The sequence below is a fragment of the Epinephelus moara genome, chromosome 24 (genome assembly GCF_006386435.1).
Source record: "Epinephelus moara isolate mb chromosome 24, YSFRI_EMoa_1.0, whole genome shotgun sequence".
Taxonomy (NCBI): Eukaryota; Metazoa; Chordata; class Actinopteri; order Perciformes; family Serranidae; genus Epinephelus; species Epinephelus moara.
This window is the reverse complement of record NC_065529.1, coordinates 47560644-47588184: the sequence shown is the minus strand read 5'-3', so window position 1 is coordinate 47588184 and position 27541 is coordinate 47560644. Positions and strand designations below refer to the sequence as shown.

Here is a 27541-nt window from a genome sequence, read left to right as displayed (position 1 = left end):
AAAGAAGGATTATGTCGTGCTCAGTGCCACTTACAATATGCAAGGAATCTGTCATTTAAACGAGTCCATTAACGGGATGAATGTGTGATAGGTAGAGGTGCGGAGAAGGAGGGGGGAGGAGAAGGCCCTTTCTCTTCCCGCGAGTCACACATTTCTGTTGGTTTTTTCCTCCTTTCGCTTTATTCTCTTCAGTGTTTGTCACCTCCTTCATCCTCTTCCCCTTTTCCCTCCTTATCTTCCCACCGTTATCTTTCCTCTTCACTCTCGTTGTTCCTCATTCTCTCTCTCCATCTCTTCATCTTTTCCATTTGGCTCTCCTTTCTTTGCTCACCTCCTCCTCCACGTCTCCTGCCCACTTTCTGTCAAAGTGCAGTCAGATAGCCAGGAATAGGCCACTCTAAGCTCCAATCACGAAGGAGGTTTTGAGGCTCCGTCGCCTGTAAATTGGCGAGGAGTAGAGGAAGGTTGAATTTGGGGTTGATGGAGGGAAATTATTATGTGAGAAACTTTGCCAGGCCATTCCTCCTTTTCTGTCATGCACTTCTTTTTCTCTCCAGCACCCTCTCTCCCTCTTGTTTCCCAGGTTGTTTTTTGCCCCCTCATTTTCTTGTTTATTCTTGAAGTATGTCATTTGTCCCATGACTCTCTGAAGGATAAGCGAGTACAGCTGATGAATGGATGGATGTTTGATTTGTTTACCTGCTCCCTCGTTCTTTTTGTACCCGCTGCTTTGTTTCTGGTTTTATAATCTCTGTTATTTTTCATTACGTTGTCTCTTTGCTGAATTGCTTGTAAAAGTACTCAAGGGCAAGTACAGCTCATCATCTGATCCCACACACACACACACACACACACACACACACACACACACAGTATACAATGATACCACTTTAATTTCATATCTCTGAATATTGTTCGGTCACACGCGCTTATTATTGCCAGTATTCTGTGAGCCAGTGGAATGATAGGGATGAAAAGAGATGTTGCCTCCACAGCTGACCTCTCGATTATTGCTTCCTGACCCAGAGAACGCTCTACAAATGCAGTGATGCGCACACACACACACATACACACACACACAAAGATTGTAGATAAAAATGTGCACAGTAAGTGCAGATTACTATGTGCTCTCATATTACAGTAAAGGAAACCCAATTGCCATGGAAAACATGAATTTGTTACAGTTGTACAATTTATATCAAGTGGGTGCTTTGAAACTTCACCATTCTCAAAGTCTCAGTTTTATGTTATGACAACACTGTGGTTAATATGTGGCTAGGTTTAAGCACAAAAACCACTTGGTTGGAGTCAGGAAAACATCATGTCTGGGCTTCAAATACCCACTTTTGCCACTACAAACATGGCTGGATGTGCCTTCAACGTTTGTCAGTACAAACACATCTGGACATGTCCTGACCTGTCATCAAAATGTCCTGCTTTTGTTGGTCTCAAACAGTGCTTGGCAAGCATATGTATACATATGTGATCTGAAGATATGTATGAATCGCACAAATGTAGCATATGCATTGTTTGCCGTAACGCACAATGCAAGCGGCAGCCTCCGAGGCTGAGAAATTAAGCAAATGCAGAAGTGCCAAAGACCGCAGTTTATTTAATGGCCACTTGAGGCTGGTTCCAAAACAAAGTAAATCGCCATAGACACCCATGTTATGATGCCCAACTTTACAGCAGAAATAAACATGTTCACAGCCTGGTATAAAAATGATTTTGGTCTCTATGGCTAATTTCAACATTCATGACAACTGTCGCTACCTGTCGCTGCAGTCTCAAAGTCAAATCCGCCCCTTGCTCCTCCACATTCCCAGCCTCTTGTCCAAATATGGTTAATTCTGGCTCCAAAAACCAAGACAGCGACGGCCAAATTGCTGAACTCAAAGCTTCAAAACGGCAGTCCACAACCCAATGGGTAATGTCATGGCAGCTACATCCATTATTTATACAGTCTATGGTACAATGCAAGCATTTTATTCCAGCAGCTGTGCTGGTAAAAGCACACAGACAAGCTCAACACGCACACACAAACACACCAACACATACATGAATGGAAAGATGGACAACAGCCCAGTCTCCATAGGAACTCTGTTCATATTGGGAATTCTGCAGCCACGGTTTGCATCCAACACCAGCGTTTACTGTTGCCTGTGCAGGCATTAATGTTCCCTTTAATGTAGTGGAACAAAAACCAAGTATTTGCAGGCTGGGAAGGAGGATTCATGTGTAACTTTGATGCAGGAGTTCAGGTTCTACCTCAGGCCAACCAACACAAAGCTTTGATTTTACACGTGATCTGACATTTACCACATAACGAAAAGTCACAACTGTCAGTTGTATTTTTAGGCCTCATTATTTTGTTTTAAAATCTGGTCGACGAGCTGTTTAAACAGATCAGATAAGCCTCTTGTAGGTGTTAATTGGTTAAAATCAGTACAGTCTGTGCAATATAATGAGCTTTTGTGTGTGTTTGAAGCCCTGTCTGTACATATACAGATTGTTTTGTAAACGTATATTTTCCTCTATTTTTGTCCTCTTGTCCACACCCAAACAGAGTTGTAGGTCCATAAAACAAAGATTTTGGCCTCAAAGGTGCAGATTTTTTAAAACTCCAGTTACTGTTTATTTCTCTGGATGTGTAAAACTTACATAATCATCTCTAATCTCTTTGTGTAATGAGCACACACCAGAAACAACAACAGTGGACTACCGGTTAGCTAACGTATTATTAGCACTGGCTGGTCTACGGACTACTTTACACTTGAAGTTATTATTGCTGCACCACTTCACAGTCAAACGGAGACATCTGCTGCACCCAATGTTTTTGCTCCACGTAACCGTCCACAGTTTAAAGTCAAACAGAAGTGACAGTTTTGGATCAGGCGCAGTCGAACCAGCAGACGATGGGACACTTTCTGCGTGACGCGCGCAGGTTTCAGCAAATAATAGGCTGTGAAGATGGTGTTTATAATTATACTGACATCGTACCACCTGTCACTACAGTTTCAGTGTTTGTGTTCATCACAGACATGAAAAAATATATTTATTTTTAGCTCAACAACTCCTGTTTCTGTTTCAAAATAAAAGCCCCCTTCAGTTGTTAACACAAGGGTTTGTATTGTGAAATATATGCAGGACTGAGGACGGAGTTTTCGCTTTTAATTGTGGAAATACAGTACTCATAGCAGAAGGCAGCTTTGCAGCAGCTCGCCGCAGCAACGGCGTCTATGTGAACATCGTAGATGTGCAAACGTTTGGATACATTTTTGCTTAATGATGATATTTTGAATAATGAAGGTCATGTGGACAGAATAATTTTTTAAAACAGAGGGGAAAAAGTGTGGAATATTTGCAGGACCATGTTGTTGACATTGCAGTGGCTTGCACAGCTCTCTAAATTTGTAGAGTACCATCTTTTGATTGTGGAAATACAGTACTCATAGGAGAAGGCAGGTTTGCAGCAGCAACGGCGTCTATGTGAACACTGTACGCGTGCAAACATTTGGATACATTTTTGCGCTCTGGTGTGGACAGAGATATTTGAATAATGAAGGTCGTGAACAGAAGTATTTTTTAAAACAGAGGGGAAAAATTGTGAAATATTTGCAGGACCATGTTGTTGACAATGCAGTGACTTGCACGGCTTTATAAATTTGTGGAGTACTGGCTTTTGATTGTGGAAATGTAGTACTCGTAGCAGCAGGCAGGTTTGCAGCAGCAACACTGTCTGTGTGAACACTGTACACATGCAAGCATTTGGATACATTTTTGTGTTCTCATGTGGCTGGAGATATTTTGAATAATGAAGGTCATATGGACAGAATTATTTTTTAAAACAGGGGGAAAATATTTGTTTTCAAAAATATCTGTATACGTAAAGAAAGGGCCCAGATGTCTAAAGTGCAGATGAGAATTTCGTCTAAGGAGTCATGAGTCATGTAAGCAGGAACTTAAACAACACTTGTTTTTTTTTGTTTTTTTTAGCCTCTGTTTAACCAGCTGCCTTTCTGTCACTTTGAAGAAATGTTTTGCAACGTCTTCATTTGAGTAATTATTCATTTCCTCCTCTTCATCAGTGATACCATACTGTAGTGACTCAACCTTTATGTAGTTCATGAAAGCTTCTCGACTTGTTCAGAGAAACTTGATTAGTCACTGTAGGGAAGAAGCTATGATTAACGTGCTACAGGAAAGTAGTATTGGTACACTTCTAATTTGTCTTTTAGAGTGACTGTGCAGGAAGGAGCAGTTTTCCAGAGACACATGTAAGCAGGCGTATTAGGCGGCTTCGTGATAGGTCACTGAGAAACACACCCACTCACCGGCCAGTGTGCACCGACAGCCAAATACAACAGACACGTGTTCGTGCACAGGCACAGGCAAACACACCGAACGCTCAGCACATGCAGTACTTACACAGCCTTCCAGGAGATCAAATGTTTGCTCACAGAAATAAGAACACACATTCACATGCATGCATTATAGCTGATGTTGGCGCACACACACACACATACGCAGCCCACTGCGTGCCATTCGTGACTGGATGTCAGACGCTTTAAGTAAGTTGAAGAATGTGTTGGTGGTTTCTGGAGGAGGTTTTCTTGTTGACTTCTGAAAAAGAAGTGTGAGATGTTTCTTATGTGACTCAAGTGGAGACGAATTTAAAAATGATGCGTTACTGATACACATATTAGCAAGGGTATCTGTTGTTCATTTGCAAAGCACAGCAGGCAGTAAACACTGCTTGTACACACTGTGAGACACGCGGTTAATGGGTCTCTCTGTTCTGACAGTTTGTGGGCAGTGTAGGATTCTCAGATCGCTATGTTGTGTTTTACTGCTGCGCGCTGTTGAAAAGGCAAACCGTGTTCTGACAAGTAAATAAAGTAACTGGAAAAAAAAAACCATAAAGCAAAAATAGCTAAATGAATGTGCATATCATCAACTCCGACCATCAATACAACTAAAACACCCTTAATGTTTATTCCTTAAAGTTGATCTTCAGAGTCCCTGAGGAGCAGTTGTGGTTCAGAGACAGTATTCAGACAAAAGCTGTAATTAAATGTGAAGCTTTCGGCTGCTCTGAATAAGCATTTTATTGCAGATGTGTGGGCAGATTCTGGTATTTTTCACCCTGGCGTATTTTCCTCAAATATAGCCATTGTGACGGTATTACTTTTTTCATCAAATGTAGGGCTTACGTCAATTTTTAAAAAAAAATAAACATGGGAAAACCAGAGCCGTGTATGTCACTCTGTAGTAGACAAGTATGCGTCTTTATTTTTATTTTTTTTTACTGGTTTGTGTCATGTTTGATGTCGCAAATACACCAGACAACAGGGTTAGTAAACAGTAGAAAGCGGCATTGAGAGGCAGTGATTGTGGTTACTTCTTTTTTACATCTGTTATGTATTCAGTCTCTCTTTCAAACCTAGTGCCGACTAATTTGGAACAATATCCGAATACAGCTTGCAGCAGAGGCGGATGTAATTTGTTGCGGCGCATCAAATTTTAGTGTGTCCACCCATGTGTCACATTTCCATCACTGCTTGTCAGAGCTGATTGGTGCTGGAGTCAATAAATACCTGTGACTACTGCAGAGTCATCTGTCCTGGGAGTGAATACCAATTTTGACCTTTCCCACTTCAGATGAATGCCAGATTTCAGTGGGTGTTAGTGAATCTTTCATCCAGTGGAAAAGGGGCTTAAGAGTCGTGCTAACTTGGCACTCGCCACCTGAGTTGTAGAGATTGGACGAAACGAGGACGCACGCAGAATGAAATATATTTGGGCAAGCTGCAAAGGCCTCCTAGCAACACATTCTCACCCCAACCTCGTCACATACTGACATTTGACGTCCAAGGTACCCTGGATGCGTTGCTTGTTGACGTTCTGGGACACCGTGTCAGGTTCTGCCTGTTACATGCATTGTCTTCTTTCAGGATACTTCCGTTTTCACAGGAAATTTACCGTTTACAGTCTCTTTCAAAAGCACCTTTTTTCCTTCAACAACAAAGGCACATGGTTAGATTTAGGAAAAAAAGAACAGGGTTTGGCTTTATAATCTCACGGGATGCGAACACCGCTCTCCCGCGTGAAAGTTGGTGTTTGTTGGACCCATCCACCACCCCTCCTGCCCTCCTGCATGCCCCACTCGGCCCTCTGCCGCCTTAACTTTCGTTCTTGTCCCGCTGCGTTTTCGTCTGATGTTGCCTGGCGCCGTTAAACTATAACAGCAACCAGTCACGTATCATGCCGACGTTAAAGGACAGCTTTTCTTTGTTGTGTCTGATGCCACAAGTCACTGCCCAAGCGCCATATTTCGATGACTCTGGAGTGAGACCTGGTTGCTTCTAGAGCTTTTAAGCAAATAGTTCCAATTACTTCACTCTGAGTCCGACTGAAGATAACAAACACAATGTAATCCCTCGGAACAGCTATTATGGGTAACTGCATAAGGATCTACATATAGGTCAGCTTCCCTGCTTATTCTCTCAGCTACCATTGTAGTGTTAGCTCATAGATGGTCAAAGAAAAGGTATGCATTGCAGGAGGGTCACACATATGGCCATCCCTCTAATTACAGTGCATTTAACTGTTGTAATAGCTTTCTCTTACCATATGGAGAGGTGACCATTTGGTCCAGTGCAAACTTAGCATGACCTCTAACATCCTTTAATGTACCATACGTCCTGTACATTCTATAAAAGTGAGAGTTATACAAGTTAGGTCCATACAGGCAGACATGGTGGTCACAGTGGTTATGCAGTATGCATCTGGGTCGTCTGGCCATTACATGGAAACTCTGTGCAGACATTTGTAGCTGAAATGCACCACTAAACACAAGTCAATAAATCAGTTTTCATTGAACTTCAATAGAAATTCAACAAAACATGCATAGTTCACAGTTTTGCTGGAAAAGCTAAACTGTTTTGATTTGCACTGCTTACAGCAGCTGGAGAATAGAACTGCACCTTCCCTTCTTTTGTTTGTATTGAATTACAGCAATGTGGCTAGTCAGTCAAGGCCCATGCTGTAAATGAATGTGCACTGATTTTGAAACTGAAGAGAAATTTAGTGGACGCTGAACCCTTTGATTTGCAGTTTGTGGTGCATTTCAGCCACAAATGCCTTAACATACATTGCCGATCAGAAGTTTGGAATCACCTGTTGTATAGATTTTTTCTTCTTTCATTCAATAATGGCAAACAGTAAAATTCAGACACCATATACATTTGAAATAGTTTTGGCCCAAAAAGACGAAGAATTCAATGATTTAAATGTCCATTTAGTTGATTTACCCACAGTGTAGCGTGACAGGGGAGAATACTGTTGGAACTTGGATTCTGACTTTGTTTTCCAGTCCAGAGAAGTGTAAGTGACCCTCGATCATTGCTGAATCACAACAGTGTAATTGGGTCCTAAATACTTTTGAGAAGCTATTTTTCTTTGGGACCTCTGCAGTCGACTCAGTGGTTAGATTGAATAGGTGTGATTTATCAGTCCAGAGTATGTTCAGCTGATATTTCCTGGTCCAGCTCTAAAAGTGCGACGCCTGGACTACCCCTCTGTTTCTGTTGTGCAGTTTGAAGAAGAGATTTGCTAAAGCAACACATTGCCTGTTAATGCCAGTTAATGTTTCTTTTTCCAATGACTGCTGATTTCCTCTGTTCTTATGTAACATTTCAGTATGTACCCCTGGAGAAAGGTAATTGATTGTTGAATCCCAAACACAGGTTGTCAAATACCAGTGACCTCAGGTTGATAGTTGGACCAAACCCTAAACTTAAAGCAACATTATTTGACAACCTGGGAATGAGACTTAAAAATCAACTTTATTTCTTCAGAATTATATACTGCACCTACTGACTGTTGCTCAGATGGATCTTTGACCCTTTTTGTTCTTTCAGCTGTCAGTCTGGTTGAGCCATTGCACAACATTTTGGTCTCCATGTATAAAACAAACCCTTCATACAAATAACATCTACTTGTAAAGGGGCTTTCTACAACCTAAAAGCACCAAAGATCATTTATTAATTTGGAGTTGCCCTCTAACCCATCAAACTGGACCCAGTTAAGCTTTTGTGGCAGGCTGTTCCAAACTTTTGAATGGCAGCAAATCTGTTAGCACTTTAATGACGCTTTGCTGTTGTGTGTCAAGTAGCTTGCTTTGGTACTTATTACAGCGATACATAAAGTTCAAGAGACTGATCCACCAGTCATTTTACCAGTTAGTGACAGGTCAAGTCTTGTCCTGAAGGAGGCCTGTGGATATACTTTAGCATCTATTGTGCTGACTTACTGTATGTTAGACCACAAACATCGAAAATAAGTTTGCTTTCTGTGGAATCCAACAAACACAGACTTTCACCCAGGAGAGCGGCGTTTGCTTCCTGTAAGATTGTAAAGCCAAACCCTGTTCTTCTTTCCTAAACCCAACCACTTTCATTTGTTGTTGAACAGAAAAAACATCAATTGGCGGTGTTGTACCGACGTAGTGCTTTTATTTTGAAAGAGACTGTAAGTAAACAGTAATTTCCTGTGAAAACAGTAGCGTGTTTTGAAAGAAGACAATGCATGTAACAGGCAGAACTTGATATGGCGTCCCAGAATGTTAACAACCAATGTACCCAGGGTAAAACTTATGTCCAGATATGACATGAAAAGTCCATGACCAAACGTCAATACGTGACGAGAAAATGTTTTTCTTGCATGCTGCCACAGTGAACGAAAAATCCCAAAAAAGGTGGATATATTTTCATGAATTGAAGTAATTGGGGATCAGGTTCAGCAGCAGCAAAACTATATCATAACATCTGTTTACAAACTCTCACATAACCTGCGCAGTAAAATCCACGTCTCATTTATCCACTTGTATTCTCGGTATTCCTAAAGCATCAAATTTAAAAAAACACTTCAGCATATGGGTAGTGTCCCGCGCATTCCTGAGCACACCCGTGCATATGAATTCCGCTTGAGCACAGTTCAGATGCACATGCATGGCCAAACAAGCAAAACAAAAATACTGATCATACGCCTGGACTAATGACACTTGAGTTATACTGCATGAGAGTTTGAAAACGGATATTTGGATAAAGTTTTGCTGTTGGTCCCTATTTACTTCAATTAATGAAGAATGTTTGCCTTTTTTGGATTCTCTGTTCACCTCCATTCCTCCATTCACCCCTGGAAGGTTTTTTCAGGAATACAAGGTAACAGAAAGAGTTAAGTTAAAGATTAACTAATATACAAATGGTCATTGTGTGGGTTAAGTATTGCTTTCGCCACAGTGGGCTGCAGTAAGACATTAGTGAAGTAGATAACCATTACAGCTATAAAGAAAACCATTTGGAGCTATTGTGAGAGAAAAGGAAACTCACTGTGCTTATTGGCTCTTCTTGGATTTCACTGTAACCTGAAGATCAACCCAAAGCTTTTAGGGCACTCTGTATTTCAAAGTTACATCATATTTTGCAGTCCGCTGGTTTTCAAGTGGATCAAGACATATTTCTGTTATCCTTAGTGTTAATTATACAGGTCACATATAAAAGAAAAATGTTTGAGAAAAAATGAACTCATGTCATTTGCTTGATCTGCGAGGTCTCAGTCAATATTTGTTGACATGAGCAACTTGCTCTCAAACCAAAATACCACAGAGCTGTTGCTTTGACCTCTGTTGCTAGCTATTGAGAAGCCTCTCCACTGAAAATATCATTGATTGATTTATTTTCCTTTATGTAACAGGCACTTATTTTTAACTTTCAAATTATCTTAAGTTTTGGAACATTTTGAACCAGTTTCAGCAAAGCTAATGTCATACTTATTGTCCTTATAATAGTGACTTTTAATGATTAGAAACAAGAGGAGGCACTACTTGAATCTAACAATGATAAAGAATAAAGCAGGTGTTCCTTACCAAAGGTTGGGGAATGTCGAATGCTGGTGTAAGACAGCTGCTTCACCAGACGATTATGTTGGAATGGTATGTTTCTGCAAACCACAAATATGTTACATTTGTATGTTTCATGAATATCATATCATCATTTCTAAAGTGACATAGTAAATGATAGGGACGCAAGGTACTGGATTTTATGCCGATATCCAATATACGAATATGTAACAACTCATTTGACCAATGAACAATACCGATATTGGTATATCCACTCTTTTCCCTACCTAACTCTAGTGATCATCGAGTCTCTTCTGTAGTGGAATTAACATCATATCATATATGCATACTTTTATCATGATGGCCCACCAGCAGATGGAAAATGCATGTTGGCCGATTCATTTTAAAGCCGATATTGGCCGATACCGATGACCTAGCAGTATTATCAGCATGTTAGCGGATTCCAATATTTCATTTTAAAGTTAATATCGGCCAATACCAATGACATGCCGATATTATCGTGCATCCCTAGCATGTGGGCTGACTTTGTCATTGGTGGAGGGGATTCTGGATGGTGTGACACCTAGGAAAGGTGCCTGCCAAGCTGCACACCACCGTTGCAGTCGTGATTTAGCGAGTAATTGCTGTGTTTCCAGTGGCTTTTTAGGCACCAAATGAAGGTGTTTGTGGCAACCCATTGCTATATTTCCCGCACCTTTTTTTACTGGCCAGCTGCCTTGTTTCCATCATCTTCTTTTAGGCATTAAAAGCAGTTGGTTTTTACTGCAACGTCTGTTTTTTGTGGCGGGATTGTGCCCCCAAAACCAGGTATTTAAAGCCACAGCACAATCTTTTCCTACAATATCCAAGTGGTATTTGTGCCCAGGCATAACCAAGCGTTTACCACACCACATAATAATGTACATCTGTGACGTATCTGTGGTTTGCAGAAATTTACAATGGCAACATCTTTTCTTTCAATTGGGTTGCCCCCTCCAGGTTGGTAGAGAGTTACTGCCTCAAGCAAAGGAGTTCAAGTATCATGGGGTCTTGTTCACAAGTGAGGGTAGAATGAAGCGTGAGATGGATCAGTGGTTTGGTGCAACGTCAGCAGTGATGCAGGCGCTGCACCCGACCATCAAGATAAGGAGGGAACTGAGCCGTAAGGTGAAGCATTCAATTTACTGGTCCATCTACGTCCCAACCCTCACCTATGGTCATGAGCTTTGGGTAGCGACTGAAAGAATGAGATTGCGGATGCAAGAAGCTGAAATGAGTTTCCTCCTTGGGGTGGCTGGGCTCAGCCTTAGAGATAGGGGGAGGAGAACGGGTAAGGGTAAGGTCAGTTGAGGTGGTTCGGGCATCTGATCAGGATCCTCCTGGGCGCCTCCTGTTAGAGGTGTTCCAGATACGTCCCACTGGTAGGAGGCCCTTGGGTAGACCCAGAACACACTAGAGGGATTACATATTTCATCTGGCCTGGGAAAGCCTCGGGGTCCTCCAGGTGGAGCTGGAAAGTGTTGCTGGGGAGAGGGATGTCTGGGGTGCTTTGCTTGGTCTGCTGCCCCCGCGACCTGGCTTCGGATAAGCAGATGAAAATGAAATGGATGGGTTGTGTAGAAAGTGAAGAACTTGTTGACTTTTGAACCGTCCCACTGGTAATATCATATAGTGTGTTCTTAATAAGCAACTGTCAAAGCAGAAACTGAGTGGTAAAAATGTATTTTATTGCATCCGATGCAGCTTTACATTTTCAACTCTTTGATGTTTACAGTGCACTTCAAAGGGCCATGTGTCGGTGCAATTAGGTCTGATTTTTGAAAATACTGAGATACCTGAAACAACACTGTTCTTCATTAACAGAACAAAACAGATAAAGATCTACACTGAATGTTCACTGTGCCAGTAAATTACCTCACGGCTCAGATACCATGCAGGTTGGGCTTAACCTGCTCCACCCCCAAAATGAAATACTCCAGTCTCAAACAGAGTAAAGCTAATGGTGCACTTGGGCGGTCCTACTCAACTAATAAACTCAAAAATTTCCAAGTTCATCACCAGAATGTTTCCCCACTGAGGGCTGACTAAGAATTTGAAGAGGTATGTCTGAATGCTCCATTAAAAAGGAGATCGACACAAAATGGATTGTGAAAAACTGAAGGTTGCAAACAATAGACCAGTCGTGTCTTTCAAATTCAAAAGAAGGCTGCATTTTTCCTGTAAAAGAGCGTTTAAAATCTGACAAGCCTTGTCTGAAAATGTAGACTGGATCCAGCTGTATAATCAAGATGATGTCCTAGCTGGTCTCCTGGTAAAGAGATGAAGCAGATTGCAGAACAGTTTCACTGTAGCATCTGGCATCATTTTATTCTGTGGAAGGCAGCCTTGCTTTCTGGATGCACTGAACAACAGAATCACTCTCATTATCACTTCCAGTATGTTCAGGTATATGGGACATATCTGATGTCTGGAAGTAGTTTTTAGCAGATAAATGCAGGACAAGACAGTAAAAATCTGCTTTATGGTGGTGCTTCGAGTGAATCCACCAGTCGATGTCAGATTGTAATGGCTTGCTGTCACTTTTTGCCATCTGGTGTCTCAGCGGACTTTAAACTGAAGGTTCAGGTAGAACTGAAAATAGCCAACGCAAAATGGCCAACAGATGGGAGTTGTGACACGTGAACAGTGAATTGAAGAGAAAAGGCTACAACCACACTCGAGGGACATCTCAACAGCAGTCACACAACTACATTTACCATTATATATAGCCGCTGCAGAGGCTCCACGTTACTGAAGTACTGAATGTCAACCTCTCCCCACTGAATCATATCGCCCGTTCTTTCTTGGCTGTAATTGCTCTGAAGGAAAAAAAACTCCCCATTTATTAAATTTCTAACTCTAAGACCTTCTAACAATCACTTATGGGGTCTCCCCATTAGTTTGTCATATTGCAAATGAAGCATCTTTTATTATCCAACTCTACTGGATTGGATTGGATTTGAAGTTAAGTTAGTGTGGTTTTACTGAACTGACATTAAAGCTTGTCACTTCATACAGATCAGTATGAGACCAGCCCAGATACCAGAAGGAAATGTTGGCATTGTCCATTTCTGCAAACCACAGATGTTACATTTGTACATTTCATACAAATCATATCATTTCTAAAGTGACATAGAGTAAAACATGAGCTGACTTTGTTATCGGGTGGTGGAGGGAATGTCACCCAGGTGAGACACCTACCAAGCCACAGACCAGTTATTTTATAGAAAGACTTATTGCTGCATTTTCAGCTGCTTTTTAGCCAGCAAATATGTTTTTTTTTTGTTTGTTTGTTTTTAGGGACTCCTCGCTGTGTTTTCTGCCAGGTTAGTGCCACGAAAAGCAGTTATGTTTTACAGTGACATTGCTACATTTTCAGCAGTGGTTTAGCTGCCAAATGTGTTTTTGTTTTTTTATTTAAATTTAATTTTAATTTTATATACTTTATTAATCCCCCTGAGGGGAAATTCAATTTTTTCACTCTGTTGTCATTAACACACAGGTCCAAAAGACACACACATGCACAAACAGGACCTATACATGCACAAAGTGGAGAGATGTCAGAGTGAGGGGGCTGCCTTGGTCAGGCGCCCCGAGCGGTTGGGGGGGTTCGGTGCCTTGCCTTGCTCAAAGGCACCTCGGCAGTGCCCAGGAGGTGAACTGGCACCTTTCCAGCCACCAGTCCACGCTCCATATTTGGTCCGGACGGGGACTCGGAACAGGCGACCCTCCGGTTCCCAACCCAAGTCCCTATGGACTGAGCTACTGCCACCCATGTCATTTTTGTTTTTCTTAGTGGCCAGTCACTGCGCCTCAACCAGAAAAGTGACACAGAAAGAAGTAGTTTTTTTTTACCAGACATTGTTGCATTTTTCAGCAGTTTTTTCACTGCCAAATGTGTTGTGTTTTTAGCAACCAGTCACTGCATTTCCTGCCAGGATTGCGCCACAAAAGCAGTAGTTTTTTACCAGACATTGCTGCGTTTTGAGCAACGTTTTTTCTGCCACGTGTTGTTTTAGCAACCTGTCGCTTTGTTTCCTGCCAGGATCGTGCCACGAAAAAGCAATTGTTTTTTAAAATGACATTGCTGCATTTTCAGCAGTTTTAGTGACCAGTCACTAGGCTAGTGCCACACAAAGCAGGTTTTTTTTGTTTTTTTTTTACAGAGAAAATGCTGCGTTTTCAGCTGCGTTTAGCTGCCAAATGTGGGCGTGTTTTAGCGATCAGTCGCTGTGTTTCCTGCTGGGATAGTGCTACGAAAAGCAGCTGTTTTTATCAATAGGTCACTGTGTGTCTGCCAGAATTTTGCCACCAAAACCAAGGGTTTTTTAGCCAAAACATGATCTTTTCCCATCCATAACCAAGTGTTTTTTGTGTCTCAACCTAACCACGCATTAGCCACAGCATTGCTGAAATGTTAAGTTGTCACAGATTCGCTACATAGTAATATACAAATGGAACGTATCCATGGTTTGCAGAAACGTACAATGCCGACATTTTTTCTGGTGATTGAGTTGATAAGACAGTCTCATATCTATGAATAAAACGTATGAAAGAGTCACTATACTGGTTAGCAATGTAAGCTTATGAGCTAAATCTGAATGATGATATTCCCGAAAATAACAGCATGTTTTTAATTTTACTTATAGACTCAAAAATATGTTTAAGCTGTTGTAAATAGTGACAGAACAGCTTTAGCAAAATAAAAACATTGCTGTAAATGTAAACTGAAGTCTAACCTTTGCCCTACATGTCAAACATACTGTACGGATGCTAACAAATGAAGTTAAACTTGGTTAAATGCAAGAATATTTTTGAGCTTTTGGATTGTGCAATGCATAAAACCCAATGTTCATCCCCATTTTGTCTCTTCTGTGTTCATATCACTGCATGTTTAATAAAAATAATTCACCTCTGCTTGCCGTTCTCACCATAAATCATCTCTCTGATGGTATTTTTGGTTTTGTTTGTATTTGTGTGATTGTGTTTGGGTGCTGCATGTGAGTTCACACACTTGTACTGCGCCTGAATTTGCAAATATACCTTCTTATGTGTGTGTGTTCCTGTCTGTGCTTGTGTTTGTGCCTTTACATGTGTGCTTATTTGCGTGTATGTGTTCACACCACCGTAGGAAGTTGGCGAAGAAGCAGAAGGAGACTGCCAGCAGCTCCACCCAGCAGAGGGAGATGGGTCCGGTCACCACAGCTGATAAGAGCACCACTAAAGTCAGCACCCTGCACAAAGACGACCCCTTCTCCACCTCCAACCAGGACCTCAACGGATTCAGTAAGTCAAAATCTCCTGTGGTTGTGGCCTGAACGTGCATCCTTAATCTAAAACTATGGCTGACACCATCATCGAGGTCTATTGAAGAATATTTTGTTCCAATCTAATCTCTAAATATAAGAGCGCAGTATAATACAGCTGTTTAAGATGGTTGTGCTCCTGTAGTAACAGTGTCGTTAAAATATTTTCTCTTGTATTATAAATCTAGCTGTAAGTTGACTTTTGTTTCACAAAGTAAAGTTTCTTTCGCCCTTGTCTCTACTAGGAAATACACATACAGTACTACGCCTCTGTGCCATTAATCATTTTGTCAGATTAATTTATTCAAATAGTGGACATCTCATTTTATAATAAAACTCTCCATATGTTCCTCTTTCACTAATATCAGCAGTATGTTGTGCTGCTTCACTAGCCTCCATCTTACTTAGTGCTGCTGTAATCATTTATCATTCCGCTCTGTTCCCTAAAATTGTTCTCCTCTGTTCTGCTTCATACCCATGCAAGCACATGTATGCATATTGGGTATTTCACATATGTGTGTCTCCAGCTGCAGTCTTCTGAAAGTCAGCCTGCCCACACTTGCGTAGCTTTGTGGGTGCATTTTCCCATCTCTTTGTAGAATTGTGTGCGTGTGTATGTATGTGTGTGTGTGTGTGTGTGTGTGTCCAGGGTAATTAGACAGGGCCCCTCAGAAGGGCATTTTTCTCTTGAAAATGTCAGGCTGGCCTTTTGGGAGTGCTTGGCCGTTGAAAGCCAGGGGTGCTGGAGAGGGACTAAGTAGCAAGCTAATGTCGCCCGTAATTGCCTGCTCTCTCGCTCTAAATGTCCACGCTGCAATTCTGACGTAGCATAATGTTTTTGCATTGGAAACACTTAGAGGAGACCACTTTTATCTTCCATGTACGATAAAGCTGTGATATTTGAAAACTTTATATGTTCTTTGCTGTTAAGTACACATGCCTGTTTGTTTGGGCATTTACAAAACACAGAACAGGAAGTCCCTTTCTCCTTGACCTTGGTTGTTTCTTAACATTTGAAACATTTGAATTTTCTTTCCAACTAGACCTAACGACACTCTGGCTGTGTCTATGGATGAATATAGGTTTTTTTCATCGGAACGTTGAGGAAGACTTATCCTGGGTACCAGACGAATCTGGGACCTCATGTTTCATTTGCTCTGGCAGATGCCTGAGTAAGCCTGTTCTTACTCCCAACTTGTCAAATACAGACACATCACCGCAAACAGTGCCCTTAAATGTGGACGGGGTTGTTGTCACTCACTGCTCCATCCAGCGCTCATTGTATTTCCTCATCACCGGTTACACAGATGGAAGCCTGCACCTCTTTCATTGTCCACAGAACGAGGCTGCACGCCGAAATTTTCAGAATAAAATAGAACAGGCTGCAGTGAGAGTCTCTCTCCATGGGATATTTAAAAATAGCAGGTTTGTGCATTTAGTCCTTCTCAGGCAAGCTCAGGGGTTTAGTGTTGCTGGAGCCCACAGGAACGATGCTCTCCAGCGCTTTTTTTTCCTCCAAGTGAGGAGTAGAATATATGCAGCTCACATAATCCGGTCAAAATTAATATACATAAACGCTTGAAGATCCACTCATTACTAAAAGTGTTTGTCATCCAAGAGAGACAAAAAAAACAACTAATGGAACAGTCAAAGTTGTCATGTTGAAATTTAAGTTGTGTTGACGGATTCACATCGTCAACTCATGCATTGAGTAACATTACATATAAACGTTCCACCTTAAAAGTCGCCGGCAGTCGACCCAGTGAATTAAGTTTTTTTTTTCTCAAGAACCACCAGAACTTGCATGTGTTGCTCAGCACGACCTCGCACATTTAATTGCTTTGATTGGTTGTAAGTCACGTGCTGATGCTCTTATAGGTGAGGATTTCAGAGGGGCCGCAGGAGACATATCGTCCTCAATATTTAGAACATGACAGGACTTTTATTTTGACACATTAAAGACATTTACCGTATAAATTGATGCAGAAGTTAGTTCATAAAAAATCACCAGAATGCTGGATATTAATGATTGATGCTCAAAATTTTACTGTGGAGAACCTCTAAACCACCTGTTTAATATGTCTCCTCCGTCCAGTGTTGTTACACCCTTGGCTGCTCTGATTGGTTGTAAGTCTATCCACTTGTGTCCAGAGGCATTTGGGTCTGCACCTGTTGATAGCGCCTGCTGGAATTCAAAAATGAACTGAGAAGTCCCAAACTAATTCCCAGTTTTGACTTAGTCTAATGATTCCAGGCTAGAGGTTACTGTCTTCTGGGAACTGAATTTGTGATAAAGTAATGGTTATTTTATTAGTCACGGATTATTTTATACTGCCAGGCTGAGCTGACTGGACCTTGCTCGGGGCCAAATATAGTTTTGGCATTCAGGTCTTCTTTACCTTGATTTTGGGCGTATGTAAAATTAAGTTTGGAGTTTCAAAAGGTGTCAGACTTCTTTCCTTTTTTATTCAGCTGAGGATGCTGTGAAGAATATGTTTTGGCCCATATGCCATATCATCCAAAGGAAGATGTTCCTGTTCTATCAGTCTTGTTTGGACCGACTTTGACAAAATGATAATTCTGTCTCTTTTACCAACACATACTCATTCCCAATCATCACATATTGCCGCTTGGTCAGTGGACTTTCACGTCTACATATTACTTGCTAGGTATCCTGGGTGCATCTGTTAATAACATTCTGGGACGCTGGTCAATTTACGCTTGTTACATGCATTATGTGATTTCAAAATACACTTCCATTTTCACAGGAAGTGTACAGTTTCTGCTTGTTAGATACATACAGTCAGTCAAAATACAACACATTCTCACTTTGACCTCAGTGTTTGGTCATGGACTTTCCACATCCAGATACGACGTTCATGGTACCCTGGGTGCGTTGGTTGTTGACCTTCTGGGACGCTGTGCATTGTCTTCTTTCAAAAAACACTTCTTTCTTTTAAAATAAATGCACTACGTCAGTACAACAATGCGAATTAGCGTTTTTTTTCCCCCTCCAACGACAAACGCACATGGTTGGGTTTTGGATAAAAGAACAGGGTTTGGCTTAAGAATCCTATAGGACGCAAACATCGCTTCCCCAGGTGAATGTCGGTGTTGGACTCATCCACCAACACTCCTGCACGCCCTACTCAGACTTTTGCCGCCTTAACCTTTGTTCTTGTCCCACTTAATTTCCCCCTGACATTGCTGAGCACTGTTAAACTACAATGACAACTGGCCGTGTGTCATGCCAACGTTAAACGATGGCTTTTTTCGTCAGTGTCTGACGCTGCAAGTCACTGCCCAAGCTCTGGATTTCGACGACTTCAGAGTGAGACCAGGTTGCAAAATAAACCTACAGTGTCTATAAAACATAGTGTATTTACTTATATTTAAATGTGCATCTAATTCATGTGGTTAGGTTTAGAAAAAGACATCATGGTTTGACTACCCATCCACCACCCCCACCTGCCCTATAGGGACTTTCCAGCTCCTTCAACTACGTTGTTGTCCTGTGGTGTTTCAAACTGAAACTGACACCGTCTGGTGCCGTTATTAACCGATGCCCCCAGATGGCATATCATAGTGGAAGGATGCCTGTTTTTTGTCTGTGTCTGACGTGGAAATCAATGACCAAGCTGCAGTATTTGATGACTTCCGAATGAGACCAGGTTGCTTTTTGCTGCGTCACTTACGACAACTTGTTGTTTAAGATTCATGGCAATTAGCTGTCAGGTTTATCAACGTTGGGGCCGTGAATTAGTCTCTCTCTAACTGTCTCTCACAGCTGGTACTGTGTTATCACGTAAACATTTGAAAAAGTAAAAGAAACAAAGCACACACACACACACACACACACACACACAGTCACTGATCCAGGCTCTGTCCTAATGAGACAGAGAAAAAACGCTGACACAAGGTAGGGGACCCAATAATATTTCCGCAGATGGACCCTCGCAGGGCAAATAACCTTTTTGTGTTATTGCCTTCTCACCCAGTCACCAGTTATCTTCACAGGACATTGCTGTCAAAGCAGATTTCTTTTGGTATGCAGGTGCACTCCTCACTGTATTAAAGTTGAGCTTCTTTTTGAGGTGCATTAGCATACAGTGCCGGTACGCATGAGACGAGAGGGATTTTATCACAGAAGAGGAGAAAATATGTTGTGTTTGGAGGTATTAGGAGAGGGGAACAGGGGGGAGGGAGAGATGAGAGGGGAGAAGGAGGAAGGAGGGAGGACAATGGAGAGAGGAGAAGATAAAACTTAAATTATCCGCTGTAGGGAAATTTGGCTATTGTGCCAGAAAACAGTCAGAGCAAACAGAATATGAATAGAAATTAGGCAAGAGGCATGATATATGGATCATTTTCACATCAGGAAGTTATCATCACATTCATTTTGAAGACATCAGTGAAATTGAAAACACTGGATGAGGTCTGTGTCGGCCTTATTCTGTCATTTATTTTTCACATTTTATTTGTGGGAACCTCCCGGGTTGTTTTATGGAAAGAAACAGGAAAGGAGTGCTTTGTTAATCCTGAGCAAATTAAGTCTAAGCTTTCAGGGTAACTGGTGAGCAAACCCTTGATTTGTTGGTGACAACAGAGTTCAACTGAAACAGAACCACTTAGAGCCTGTTTATATAAATATTCCTGGTATAAATATGCCTTTCAGTGGTGTTAACACAAGCACACAGCCAGGAAACATGGCATTCACACCTGTGTCTATCACGCGTCTCCAGCTGAGCACTTGTATTAAGTTATGATTACTGCGTACATTATTTACGCTGTAAAGTCAAAGGGCCCAGCACACAGTTATTACGTCTATACTTGCTAGTCATGTTAGCAGTTGTGTCACTTCCATCGGGTAAAACAATGGATGGTCACGCAACATATCGTCCAACTTGTCATAACATGGGCACATTATAGAGCACACTGTGAACAAAACAACCACCACGTCCTGCATTGATGACGTAGTTCAGGGACACATCAGGACACATTAGTGTTTACATTACTAAACATATGTGGTCAAATGCATCCCAGACCACCTCAGCAAGTGGTGTCCCAACTGGTGCAGCCACAGGGTCAGTTCAAGGTCCCACAGAGTAAAATATTCATCATCATACTTTAGCCATGTTGTCGAGCTAGTTTGCTGTCTCTGTCAAGTAGCTGTCTGTTAGTCACTCACTCTACAGCAGGAAACGGCACTTCAAAATAAAAGCTCTGTGCTGGGAATTCACTGTACTTCAAAATGAAGTGTGGTTTTTACAAACGTGACATACTTACGAGTCACTTGCAGTCCATTCAGTTTTAGAGGATTGGATCACCATGCATCTTGGAGGTCGTTTGGATCACCCAAGGTGCATAATAATACAAGGTATAAGCAGGGCCTATAATCACATTTACATGTGTGTTTTCAAGCGTTTCACATCTAGATCAAATCTAGGTGCCTTTAAAAACACTTTTGTTTTTATTATTGAACACAATCTTGTGCTGATGGTGGAAGTAGCTAAAGAGTGAACAATCTTGCTTCCCTCTCACTTCTGGTGAGAGTTGCGCATGTACAATAGCAATCAGGCACTCGTGAGAAAATGGCGGCAGGTGAGGACAAAGCTTGCAGGCTGAAGTGCAAGCAAACATTTAAATTATTCTGGAGACTGAAGTTTAGTTGGGTGGCATTAGACAATGTGGGCAAAACTCCAACTATGTTTTGTCCTGTTTGCCACAAGATTGAGAGCAAGGCAGATAAAATGAGGCGGTTGTCATGTCAATTAACTTCAGTCTTTTATATTTGACAACTGCTAATAAACACAACAATTTGTACAGGGGAAAGTAAAAATCAGCTTTGGGTAATTACATTTCTGACCCAACTGCCTGACCGGACAAGTGAAAACAAGACATTAAAGCTGAACCCTGGTACCATGAATATGTGGGGTTATTGGTCAGATCACAAAACTTAACACACCAGCCTGGCTTACGCAAATCTGTGTGCTAGGTCCTGCTCTAGTTCACAGGCTGGCAGTAATGTATCTGAAGCAGTCTGCTTAAAACGCCAGAAGAATAACTTGTGCTAAAAACAGGTGCTCAGTGTAGCTACCAGCTATCATTCTAACAGAAACCCGTGGATGACTCACATGGATGGACTATTATTGAGACAGAAGTTTCTCTCACCATCACAAGCACTCATTCATACTGCTCTCTTACACATATATTACAGCCTCTTTCTTCCTATGGCTTTAATGTGCAGGGAGAAAAATGGCCAATTTTAGTGTCACCTCAGCCGCCATTATATCAAGGAGAAGATGCTTTAAGTGGCTGCCTCCATAGACCACTTTGTGTAGCGTAGGCTTGGAGAGGCTAATGCATTTACAACTTTTCAACATCTCGCTAGAATGTGTCTCAAACCAGCTCCCATTATGCAAATGGTTTTACAATCCCGCTCTGTTACTTGTTGGATGTGTTTACACTTTGATTGTTTTTTATATCAGATGGCAATTTGGTTGCCAAAAGACACAGTAAGTAGCAGACTACCCTTGAGACTACCCTACCAGTATGAAACAGAGCAAAATGCCAGCAGAGTTTGCTGTACAACTGATCCAACTGAGACAAAAAACACTGAGTATTTAATGTATAGCCAGAATTAGATGTTAAAACATAAATGCATGAGGGAAAGGAGAGCGGGGAAAGCTGCCATGTGAGAAACTGGAGGAAAGTAGAGCTGAGGAGGTGAGACGAGAAGACGGGAGGAAACAGAAAGAGATAGACAGGGGCAGAAGAGGGGAGGCATATTGTGTCATCTGCTTAGTGAGTATAAAGGGAGGTTGACGAGAGATTTCTTCGAGGGGAGAGTTTCCTCTAAGCTTTTACCATCAGAACTGATACAAGGTGAACACAAATACTGCATGAGGACTAATTGGCTGCTCAAAGCATGATGATAACTTTTAGGTGAGCACACAACACACACAGAAAACGCCAACAGGATGCAGGTCCTACAGATAAATGTGTGTATGCTAGCTGTGATATCTACTGTGGATTATTGAACAGGCTTAGCTAGCATATAATATGTCACAGTCAGTCTCCCAGCAATCCCCCTGGGTTTTATCTTATTGTGTGTGTGTAAGTGTGTGTGCCTGTGTCTATCCCACATATCATTTATTTATAACCTCCAGCAGTGTGTGTGTGTGTGTGTGTGTGTGTGAGAGATGGAGTGTATCTGCATGGACGCAGTAGCCATCAGTCACTGTTTAGAAACGCAAGATCTGATGGTGAATCGCATTCATAAGCAATGATACATCGGCTCAGCTTTATTCTGTTTTCTATTTTTTACTTTATTGCTGCAGTTGCTGTTTTGAACTTGCGATAGCAATTTGATCCACCACTGAGATGGATTTAAGGTTGTGTATGTGACAGTCACAACACTAATAAAGCGGGAAACCTCTGTTTGCTCTGTAAGATATAGTGGAGTAACAGCGTCCTGCTGGCTAACTCATCACAGCCACTTTATACTGTGCTCAAACAGCGCTTAACACTGATGTCATGATGGCGTTGTTGCAGAAGCATAATGCCCACCCTCTGGTTTCCCCTGGTTAACACCATTAGCTCTGTTAGCATTGTTGCTGTTGGTTATAGCTGTTCATGGAGTTAGAGATGCTAGTTGCTAGCTGCCGGCTCAGCCACCATGTTGAGAACCATGTCTGCTCTGAATTTCACATAGACCCTCTTTAAAGAAATACTTCACCTCCTAAATGGCTATTTGTACATCAGTTACTCACCTTGTGTTATGGTTATTTTATTAGGAAAACTTTCTTTTTCATGCAAAAAGCAGAAGAAATTCTTGATGATTTTAAGTAAAAAGAATTCTGAGTTTAACAACAGCAAAACTATATCAAAACATGTGTTAACAAACTCACACAACTCATGGAGTATAATCCAAGTCTCATTTATCCAGGTGTATGCTCAGTACTCCCCTGAAAGCCCTTTCCGTCAGGAACTGAAGGAAGAGTGAAACTTAAGCCTAGTTCACATTACACAATTTTCACCGCGATTTTGACGTCGCAGAGGATCTTGAGAGCCACCTTGGGTCGGAGGTGAGTCGGCAAATAGTCTGCCACGACGAGTCTTCATGTGTGAACAAGCCTACGAGCAAGTCGCCCCCCCGTCTGTGACTGGGACTGGATATCTGGCATGCTAGAAAACTGGAGAAGTCTGACACGACTGACAAAGAGCATCAGCCAATGAGAGGCGAGATACGTCTCACGTCAGCACGCAGGAGGACGGAAGAAATGTGAGGAGGACAAGCCGCAGGGTTGCCAGGTCCGCTTATTAGCCGCGACTTTTTGGTGGAGTTGCTTATTTGGGCTTGCTCTCTAAACGTCACCTTCCTCTATATATATCCGTCTAATAAGTTATTTAAACGCATGATAGACGCTTCTTTTGGGCTTGTTTCCACAGCCCTGGTTGCTTGTTTCTCTCCCAAGATCTGGCAACACTGACAAGCCAGCAAGCAACATCAACAATGGCGGCATCCACAGGATCACGGGGAGCGCGTTGTGTTTGGACCCAGGATAATAAAGACTATCCATGCCTTTACGATGTGTCGTCTCCAAGTTTGGTGACGTCACCCCGTTATCTGGGGCTCTGTCGGTGAGGGCTTGGTGGAGAAATCTTGTGGTGTGCACACACAGGTCGTTACGCAGTTGGCGAGACTCCCGCTGACAGAAACTCATGTCGCCAGATATGAACACTCGAAACATTACGAGTCTCCACGACGCAAAACAAGGGTGAAAATCGTGTAATGTGAACTTTAGGCTTTAGGCGCTGCACTCTTCAAAGCCAGACTCCTTTGACAAAAACAGTAATTTTACTTTGCTGATCACATAAGCTGCTGATCTACCACTGCCTTGCTGAGTTAGTTTGTCTGTGTTGTTATGTGACTTTGGTGAGTCCAAATCAACCTTTTAAAACACCAAATATCACAAACAAACCAACCAAGCAAGGCAGTGGTAGACCAGCAGCTCACGTGGTCAGCGAGGTAAAATTGCTGTTTTTGTCAATGGAGTCTGGCTTTGAAGAGAGCACAGATAAATGTCACTTTCAGTTCAGTTCCCCATCGGAAAGGGCTGTCTGTTAATGAAGTACGGAGCACAGGACTGGATAAATGAGACTTGGGTTATACTACACGAATTGTGTGAGAGTTTGTAAATGGATATTTCGGTATAGTTTTGCTGTAGTCGCCAATGACTTTAGTTCATCAAGAATTTTCTCTAGCTTTGGATTCTTTGTTCACCGGAGACATATGAGTTTTCTTCACAAATTCAACGTGACAAGGGTTGATGATAGACATACAAAAGGTCATTTGGGGGTGGGGGGGTATTCCTTTAAGTGTGGCAAGGAAGCTAGCTTACTAAAACAGGAAATTACAAGGTGCACAGCAACGCCTTTTCCCCATGCAACTTTGATCCTTATCCCCCTGGCACTAAACCCAGACATATGTCATTTCATCAAATGGCGATGGCTGTCATTTTTTCTTTAGTGATTTATTCCCACCACTGCAAGTGATCACTTTTCAAGCCATTTGAATAAATAACCAATGCAGCTTTTTTATGCTTAGGACTGTAATAGGTAGTTTACTGCTAGCTTGTCACCAGGCTTGCTGATTTACAGAGTGATAGATAAATGGTCTGCATTTTCTTTCATTTCTTTCTGACAGGTCAGAAATCAACGGAAAAAACTTGAATTGATGGATGGAAACATAACAAATGGAAATAGTTTGGGTCTTTTTGTGCACTTATAGAGACAGGTCTACTCTATCCGATGATGAGACACTTCTGTCCTTTTCAAAAATGACAGAAGATTATGGAGCAATGTGTCAGATGTTTCTCTCTCAACCACCATCTTAAAAACACCACCTCTTGGAGGAGAGATTCAGAGACTTGGGCAACTGATGCCAAGGAGCACTGAAGCTACTTTGTAGGCTCATGATGGCCAGTCATGTTACATGGTTGCTTTATGTTGGTTTTTCCTTTACTTTGTCCCCCATCTGTGGATTCCTTCCACAAATCACGTTTTGCTAGGGAGAAAGTCATCATCCCAGTGGTTGTAACTTGTCAGGAACACATCAAGGCCCAATCCCATTTCACATTTTCACCCCTACCCCTTGTTTTCAAGTGCCACCTTACCCCTTGGAACTGAGTTATAAGAGGTAGTGGCTGAAAACTTCCCCTTTGAAATAGGACAACCTTTCGAAACCCTTATACGTCACCGGTATGCTAGCGTCTATGTGAAGAGACGTGACGATTGTCGGTGGACAATGCAAATATGGTCTGGGACAGCACTTAATGTGGCGGACACTGGCTTAAGTGGATAGGGTCAGGGTGTATGAGGGGGTTTAGGAAAGGCCCATAGTGTTGGGGGCTTGGTATCAAATTGGAGTGTGATGATTGAGAATGACATGTCCACTGGTAAATGCTTATATTTCAACCCGTTCTCCGCTTTTTATCGTGCTCTGTTCCTCACCATTGGTCAATTCCATTTAGCTTGAACCGTCATTCTTTGTATGTATTGACTAGCATGGAGAGCATGTCGTATCTGAGTGCACGCTCACTGAGATGGAACAACTTTTGTATTTCAAAATTCAATATCGGTAGCATCGACGGTGCCATTAGTGTTATTGGATTGTTCCTTGTGTTGTTGAATATGGAGTATTGATCTTTCTTTGTAGATGTTTTCATTGTTAATTGTGTCCTGTGATGATTTATCGTTGTTTTTTTAAAAAAAAATGGGTTTACTGACCTATCCCCGTTCTCTTCTGTCTCCTCTACCCTCTCCCTATTGTCCTTCACCTGATTTGTACTTTACTCTGTATCTGCTGTCCTTATTTCATCTCCACCTCCTCCTGTCCTCTTTTTCTTCTCATTTTCTATTCTCTCCTCCTCACCTCCTGTTTCCTCCTCTCATTTCCCCTCTCACATCCTCTCCTCTCATCTTTCCTCATCTCCCTCCTTACCTTCCTATCCTATCCCACACCTCCTCTCCACCTGACCCCTCCCTTCCACACCTCCCGTTTTCCCCCAATGTTCACATCCTCTCCCCTATTCCTTCCTGTTTCCTCGTCCTTTTATTCACCTTCTTTTCACCCTCCGTCTCCTCCCCAGCCTCCCCCTCTCCCTGCTCCTTCTCTGTGCAGGGAAGCAAGACACTGCAGAGCAAATCCCTGCTGAATTCCTACTACTCAGGTACACACTTAAACACACACACACACCTTCACACACACATAATCTTTGAAGATGCTCAAGGCGATGATTCAATGGCTGTAGAGGCTGTGGAGTTGCCTGCAGCTGTAATTGCAACTGGACAAACTGTGTCTATAACTGACACCGGGGAGAAACTGTTTAGGTTGATCAGAGGATTTGTGCGTACTAACCAAGTCGTTGATTTTACCACTGAAAGTCAAAAATACATATTTATCCTCTTACCTGTGGTGCTGCTAATCAATCTAGATTGTTCTGGTGTGAGTTGCCGAGTGCTGGAGATATCAGCCTCAGAGTTGGTCCATACAGTTCAATACATTCAGCATCATACTTGCATTTGGCCATGTTGTTGAGCCAGTTTCCTGCCTTTGACAAGTAGTTGTCCATTAGTGACTCAGTCGGCAGCAGGAAATGGCACTTTAGAATAAAAGCTCTGTGCCGGAAATTCGCTGTACTTAAAAGTAAAGTGTGTTTTTGACAAACTTGACACATTTGTGAGTCACCTGTGGTCCATTCAGAATGGAGCTGCGACCCACTTTTGGACCGCGACCCACCAGTTGGGAACCACTGCTTTAATGCATTTAGAAGTACTCAGACTACAATAGACCCGTTTCCACCGCAGGAACTTCGGGGTAATTTTACTGGGCTGGGGCCATTGGTGCGTGTCTCCACTGCAGGAACCACCCCCAAAGGACAGAGTTCCGGAACTTTTACAGGGGCTAAATGAGTCCCTGCCTCGGAGTAGGTACTCAGAACGGCCCCGAGAAACTTCTGGCTGGGGTTTGGGGTTTACTTGGTGCTGATTGGATATACTCAAGGCGGCATGTGACGTCAACAGAAAGCGACAAGCCGGCATTTTTAAAACTCAGCAGACGAGGGTTAGCTCATTCATAGCTTCCACCGCCATGTAAACGAATAGACACGCCAGAAACACAGCAACCACCTCAGCTCCTTCTGTAAGGGATAATGTATAGTGAGCCGGTGACAGTTGAAAAATAACTCCCGACAGGGGAATGGAACCCCGGAAGGGAGTTATTTTTCAACAG

General features: G+C 42.1%; 1 protein-coding gene across 1 annotated transcript in view; it reads left to right on the top strand.

Moving 5' to 3' along the window:
* The window catches only part of ptprt (protein tyrosine phosphatase receptor type T), a 531138-nt gene that overhangs the window by 385536 nt on the left and 118061 nt on the right, over positions 1-27541 (top strand). The window contains exons 20-21 of the mRNA XM_050039413.1: positions 15072-15226; positions 26400-26480. Coding sequence (XP_049895370.1) covers positions 15072-15226; positions 26400-26480 — 236 coding nt within the window. The remainder of the gene's footprint in view (positions 1-15071; positions 15227-26399; positions 26481-27541) is intronic.